The following is a 7,684-nucleotide window of genomic DNA, read 5'->3' on the forward strand; positions in this document are numbered from 1 at the left end:
TAAGGGTATACATTTTTAAGCTAAAAATTAACAATAGATAAGGTAAATTTGAAAAGTTAAAATTTAAGGGTTGAAATGACAATTTATAAAGTTGTTTGAAGGTTTTCAAAAGTATCAGGGCTGGTTTTGTAAATTAGAAAATTTATTTGTCTTATTTTCACCCACCTTCATCTTTCATATTATATAAATAAATTTGAAAAATTGTTCAATGTGAAACCTAACATCAAGTATTTTCGAATGTTTGGTTGTGTTCGTTATATCTGTTGGGATTTATCCATTACAACTTTAACTTTAAATACAATCTTTTTTATTTATTATCAATATAAGTTGGGATTTATCCATTACAACTTTAACTTTAAATACAATCTTTTTTATTTATTATCAATAAATATCTAATAAAAATTACAAAGCAAAAGTGTACAACTAAAAACCGACAAAACCGTTTCCATGATCCAATTGCAACCGATAAAACAATTCCACGACCATAGGGGTTTTCAAAAACTAACCTTTGACAAAAAAAAAAAAAAAAAAAAAAATCAAAGTTTCACACTTTGAATCAACGAACTGTCACGCTAGCGGACGTTTGTTCACAAAAAGATACACTGAATCAACTGCCTGACTCGAATCTTTAAAAATGAATATCCGAACACGAGATCCGAGAACTCCTTCACGGTCAAATTAAAACCCGATCACATCTAGAAAGTGAAACTTGGTCAAAACTGAGAGATTGAATCTATTATATAGATATATTACTTAATTAGTGTGTAATCGATTATATACGAATAAATGAAAGTATAATTGGGAAATAGATTAAAAAAATTCGGTCACAGTTTGAATTTCAAAGATACAAATGGATTATATCATAAATAAAAAATTCATAAAAGGAAAAGTTGTAAACGAGAATTAAAAAAAAGAAATAATTGTAAACCAAAATTGAAAAAAGAAATATTGTAAAAACTGCCGACTTTAAATTTGAAAAAATTAAGTATCCAATTACTTTATTAAAATAACTAGGTTAGAACCCCGTGTATTACATGGGTTGAATAAATATAATTTTATATACTAAATAAAAAACAATATATTTTTAAAAACCTTATTTATTACACGTGTTGAGTAAATATAATTTTATATATTAAATAATAAAAAAATATATATCTTTAAGAACCACGTTTATTGTGCGGGTTGAATAAATGTAATCTTATATACCAAATAATAAAAAAGTTATATTTTAAAAAAAACTCTGTGTATTCACAGGTAGAAGAAATATAATTTTATATACTAAATAATAAAAATAGTTATATTTTAAAAAATTATGTGTATTGTACGTGTTGAATAAATCTAATTTTATATAGCAAATAATAAAAAATGTTATATTTTTAAAAATCATGTGTATTACACGGGTTTATCTATTGTTAAAAAAATCTTTAAAATTATATCTTTAAGAACCTCGTTTATTGTGCGGGTTGCATAAATGTAATTTTGTATACCAAACGATAAAAAAGTTATATATTAAAAAAACCTTCTGTATTCACGGGTGGAAGAAATGTAATTTTATATACTAAATAATAAAAAAAGTGATATTTTAAAACCTCCGTGTATTGTACGGGTTGAATAAATCTAATTTTATATAGCAAATGATAAAAAATGTTATATATCTAAAAACTCTTTGTATTACATGGGTTTGCCTGTTGTTAAAAAAAATCTTTCTAAATCAAAATGGATTTTTTTTATTATTTTTTAAATTAGGTTAATACTATTTTAAAATTTTGGTTTGATTAATAAGTTGTTTAATATAATTTCTCATAGCTAACAATAATAACATTAACAATAAATAATATGCATGTTTATCTACTCTTTAGTGAAACAATACCTTTTAAGACTTTACGATTTGAGGTTAAGTTTATACCAATAATTTAGAGTTGATAAGATTTATAATAATTTAATTAGTATTTAATAATTTAAATTAAATAATAATTATCTACAATTAAGGATGGTCTATAATAGTGACAAGTGTCATTTTGTTGGTTTCTTTTATTATAAAGTATAAGTATAGAATAGATTTATACTAAATTATTTTTATCAATTGTTTTAGTTTCTATTGATGTAATTTAGAAGGAGTGTTTATGTAATCTTTGCCGTTAAAAAAAATTGTTTTAGTTTCTACCGTTTTAGATCTTATTTTTTAAATGAACGGATTATTTAGTTATTTGATGTTATTATTAACCATTTAAAAATAGTTCGTATTTGACTCTCACCAATTCTTCAATAAATCTATCTTTTTTACATTTACCAAACAAGGGATATGATCATGAGAAAACTAGATATAAATTAGAAAACCAAAAAACTATTAAACATAGGGGTATTTTGTCAACAGACATATTTACACGCTTTCTGTTCGCCCAATTCATAAACCACACACACAGTCTCGATTTTCTTTTCTGAAGATTTCGTGTTCAACAATTATCGAATCTTACATCAATCAATTCCATAATTGTATCAATTACTCATACATATAACGGATCTCATACTGAATTAAAGCTGTTTCGCATCCAAATTCGTGTTTAACAATCGTATGTAATCGGATTGCATGTTTATTTTATCACATATTGTTCATAATCGGAATTCGGACATGTTTGATTGTTGTTTAATCGATATTGTCGTTAAATCGTTCAGGTATGGCTTCATCCAGCAGTTCTACAAACAATGGTGCAACTATTGTTGACGCATTAATCGGTTCTAACGATGATGACGGACATGAACGCATCGATGAGTCAACTGATGCTAACAATTCAAGTTATGGCAGTCATAATGTCCGTCCATTATGTCTGTATGACGTTGATCAATTAGGTAATTTATCTATTTATTAAAAAAATGTGTATTACACATGTGTACATGTGTTTGTATTACGATGTGAACTGTATATATCATTAATTGTTAACATGTTTGTATTTTCAATATAATATGTTGTTTTTCTTTATTGTACGTATGTATGTAGGGACCCTATGTATGTATGTATGTATGTTTTACATGTTGTGTGTGTGTGTTGTATGTACGTATATGTCCATCTTTTAAATATATTACTATAATGCATATGTGCAATGTTTTTTCTTTATTTGGTTGTAATTTTTGTGTTCATATTGAAGGAGATATAACAAGCCATGTATACATAACAACTGATGGAACAAAGTTCTGGAAACCTTTGGTGTCTCCTGAATATACACCTACCTTCGGAATGGTTTTTGACACATGGAGCGACGCTGAGAATATGTACAAGTCTTATGCTGAGAGGTCTGGGTTTTCTGTACGTTTGGGTGCCTTGAAGAGAAATGGAACTGTTGTTACACATAGGTATATTCAATGTACCAGATCCAGTAAACCTAAGCAAACACAACTTGAATCGATGGACCCTAGTGCTTTTAAAGTATCTCGAAGTAGCAGCTACAAAGTTACTGACTGCAAGGCGCGGCTAAAGCTTAAAGCTATCTCAGGCACTACAAAATTTTTCATTTATGGTTTTATTGAAGCTCATAATCATGGATTGGTCGACAAGGACAATCTAGACTTTACCAGAAAAGGAGGAAACTTAGTTATGACGACCAGAGTTTCATTCACAAACTAAGCTTGAACAAAATTGGCCCTAATGTCGCGCATAAGATTCGAGCTTCGTCAAAGGGTGGGCACCATAATGTACAAGGAACTGTAGTAGAATTAAAAAATTTCACTAGAGATCTACGGTCTTTTATCGGCAAGAAGGATGCACAAATGGTTGTTGATACGTTAAAAGCTCGTATGATAAATCTGCCAAATTTCTTTTTTGAATGTGTGGTGGTTGACGGTGAGCTAAGATCATTGTTCTGGGCTGATGACGTATCCAAGTGCAATTACGAAGCCTTCGGAGATGTGTTAGGTTTTGATGCAACATATCATACGAATCAGTAAGTTTTCTATCTTTGTTATGTTGCATAAATGATACGAACAATGTGGTTACAATCAGTTACACTGTTTTGTTGTATTACATCTATGTAAAAACGATTCGTATTTTATTAATGAATGTATTACTGATGTTATGTTTGTCATATTACACTAAATTCATTGTTTTATGTTGTTTTGAAGGTATACCATGATATTTGTTCCGTTTACCGGTGTCGATCACCATAAAAAGTGTGTCACCTTTGGTGCTGGGCTATTATACGATGAAACAATTGGTTCTTACACGTGGTTGCTTACCACATTCCTTAAAGCTCATAACAATAAGCAACCAACGTTGGTGTTGACCGATCAGGATGCTGCGATGAAACAAGCAGTTTCTGGTGTATTCAATAAATCTATTCACCGGCTGTGTATGTGGCATATTGTAAGGAAAATTCCTGCAAAGGTATGATAGTATTTTTACATACATTCATCTACATACGTGTAATAGTTGTATACTTTAATGTCATTCATTTATGTTTGTGATTTTTTTTTATTCAGATTGCAGGTGATGTATTGGAAAATATAGACTTGAGAGCTGCTATACATAAGCTGGTTTGGAATTTGTTTATCACACCTGAAGAATTTGAAGAAAGATGGAATTTGCTTATGGAAGGGTTACACTTGAAATAAAATAATTGGCTGAACGAGATGTATGAGATTAGGGATCAATGGGTTCCGTGCTATTTTAGGGATGTGCACACGTGTTGTCTAATGAAAACCACCTCGAGGTGTGAGAGTTCGAATTCCCTGTTTAAAACAAATTCTAGTGGAACAAACACGCTCGTGCAATTCTTGATGTGTTTCTACACAGCAATTGATGGGCAACGGTACACTCAGCGCAGATTGGAGTTCGAAAGTAACACAATAGCACCATCAATGCCGAAGAACGTGCCTATTGAAAGACATGCGTCGGAGTTATATACACATACGCTGTTTTTGGAGGTGCAAAAAGAGATATACAGAGGCATGACATTCTGCTATATTGCTTTAAAAACCCCAGAACTTGATGGGGTAAAAATTTATACCATTGTTCATACTAACAGGCAGTACAAAGATATTAATGAATTTGAGGTAATTGGCTTATTATATTGTTGTATTACATATGTACATTATAATTATCAACGTTATGTTTTTTTAACATTTGCAACATATACACCTGTGATGCAGGTCAGTTTTGATACACGTGATAGATCGGTTTCATGTTCGTGTATGGGTTATACGCGCCTTGGCTATTTGTGTAGGCATGCCTTTTGTGTGTATAGATACAACCAGGTTGATGAAATTCCCGTTCAGTATCAACCTGGTAGATGGAAACGAGACATATTGCCAAGGAGGGTTTTTAGCATGTCGAACAGGTATTCTGCCGATACAGACGCGGAATCTGTAATCCGGAATGAGATTTTTGATTTGGTCATTGAGTGTACTGATCGTTTAAGGCGTAATATTGGTAAACTTTCTGAGTTTTCTGGTGAAATTAAAGAATTTAGGAACCGTGTGTTTCGCGAATTCCCGACCGAACCGGCGTGTAACAAGACATCAGCTGTGATCAGTGACCTTCTCAAACAGCCTGAAGATATGGAAGTCTCGATAAATCCGCCACAAGGCATCCGGAACAAAGGGTGCGGTACCAACCATCGACTCATTGGTCCCGGGGAAAAGGCTGTTGTTAATAGTGCTAAAACTACTAGGCTGTGTGGAAAATGCAAGAAATACGTTAATGATCATGACTCACGTAATTGTGAAAAAGTTCGGGCTGCCAAAGAAGCCGCAGCTGCTGCTGCAAAAGCTGTTAAAGCTGGTAACGTTGTTGTTCCAGAAGATTCATGTCACGTTGGTGTCGTTGATTTGTCTAACGGTGATACATCTGTTGGACCATCGTCTCGCATTTGTACTCGGGCCACTAGAAGATCCACTAGAAGATCTACCATACGTTCGTCCGACCTGCTTGAAGAGTGATTTGGTTTATACAATATCGAGACTTGTTTTACATAATAAGCAATGTGACTCTTACATTACACATGTGCTTCGAATAAATTTCATGGGATTATGGATTTTTTTTCTAGTATTACACATGCATCCTGTTTGTGATGACATGTTTTTTTATGGATTGTGTTACATGTCTAAACTTGAGTTTATGTTACATAAGCATACATGGTGTTACATATTTTGACGTTATATTCAATGTGATATTATACTACATGTATGCATTACTTGTTTTATGGTAACATCGATGTTGACATCATATTACACGTCTGATGGATCTGTTTACATTCATTTTATATGTACATTTCATATGATATTGTTATTATATTACAAATAAAAATCATTGTACATTTCATATGATATATTACAAATAAAAATCATTCAAAATAATCCAAGCCATGATACGTTCGTTTTTTTTTAGTTATGTGGTTGTATTTCACGTGTGCTGTATAACGTTATCATAAAGTTGTGATACGTTTTTTCTTTTGTATGATACGTTTTTTCTTATGTATGATACTGTTTGCTAACACATTACACACGTGAAATGCATACAACTGTCAAAACCGATAAACATTCGTATCCAATATAGATGCTAGAATTTAAACGTGCATAAAGCATAATATGTCTTACACAATCATGTTATACTAATAATATTGTATCAATCATAACATCTAAAGATTGTATCAATACGGGATAATAGTCAAAAGCAATATCGAAATGATATGATTTTCCATCTACCCTTTGTACGTTGCACCTTCCAGTTTATTCTGTTTGGCCGTGTTCGCTTCATTCTTTGCATCCGCTATAACATTTTCTTTGAACAGGTTTGCATCAGAAAGCAGGATTCTTGCACAATATTTCATCCTGAGGTTGTTTATCTGACTTTGTTGCATTGATTCCCTGTTGTTGAATCCGCATTCAAACGGTTTGTTCTTTCCATAGTACAACTCCATATGCTGCATGGCAAAAATCCCGTAGTCAGTGAAGTTGTCTCTTGTTGCCCAGCCAATCTCTTTCTTTGATAGTGTTACGCTTGATAGTGCTTGTGCACTCGGGTGTTGGACACTACGCATGTAAGCACATATGATATGTTTCTGCCAAATAATAAAGTGTATGTTAGGTGATATCAACATCCACATTGAAATGGTGCATATGTGTATCACTGTTTAATGTCATTGTCATTATATTTTAGTAACTAACAATCTTGTTTGGTGTGCCTTTTGACGCAAAGCTGTTACCGTCTTTCATCGATACCCTAGCAAATTTTGGATGCATGTTATCTATCACTTCAATTGACGGCTCCCTCAAGTCAAAGCATACTAGGTAATAGTGGTGACTTTCCAGTACAGGAATCACAACTACATCATATGATTTCAGATCAAGTTTGTCGGCGTTACGTTCAAGCACTATTAACAGGTTCTTTTTGAATGCTGCTGTCCTTGCCTCCACAGTATGCTTTCTGTTTAGCATCCATCCATTCTGTTTTGTTATTTAAAAAAAAACACACATGTTTGAGTATATTTAATAGTAATGGTAAAAAATTGTTTATCATATAATACTTACAATTGTTGACGTGTAACAAAACAAACGTGTAGGTCCATCCTTATTTTTCAAACCTTCTTGATGATTCAAAACACCCGCCCAACAATCTATAGCACATGTGTACAGCTGTTTGCCTGGAATAAGGTGTGCTAACAGAAACGCTCTTGTTTCCAGTCCGTATGCAGTT

General features: G+C 32.1%; 2 protein-coding genes across 2 annotated transcripts; both read left to right on the plus strand.

The window, feature by feature from the left end:
- Positions 1 to 2,675: 2,675 nt before the first annotated feature.
- LOC110931412 (protein FAR1-RELATED SEQUENCE 5-like) lies at positions 2,676 to 4,602 on the plus strand. Its single transcript, XM_022174807.1, has 5 exons — positions 2,676 to 2,847; positions 3,144 to 3,488; positions 3,551 to 3,935; positions 4,114 to 4,375; positions 4,471 to 4,602. The coding sequence occupies exons 1-5, from the start codon at positions 2,676 to 2,678 to the stop codon at positions 4,600 to 4,602; spliced, it is 1,296 nt and encodes a 431-aa protein (XP_022030499.1).
- Positions 4,603 to 4,767: 165 nt separating this feature from the next.
- LOC110931413 (protein FAR1-RELATED SEQUENCE 1-like) lies at positions 4,768 to 5,928 on the plus strand. Its single transcript, XM_022174808.1, has 2 exons — positions 4,768 to 5,043; positions 5,140 to 5,928. The coding sequence occupies exons 1-2, from the start codon at positions 4,768 to 4,770 to the stop codon at positions 5,926 to 5,928; spliced, it is 1,065 nt and encodes a 354-aa protein (XP_022030500.1).
- Positions 5,929 to 7,684: the final 1,756 nt, after the last annotated feature.

Source organism: Helianthus annuus, chromosome 3, assembly GCF_002127325.2.
Source record: "Helianthus annuus cultivar XRQ/B chromosome 3, HanXRQr2.0-SUNRISE, whole genome shotgun sequence".
Classification (NCBI taxonomy): Eukaryota; Viridiplantae; Streptophyta; class Magnoliopsida; order Asterales; family Asteraceae; genus Helianthus; species Helianthus annuus.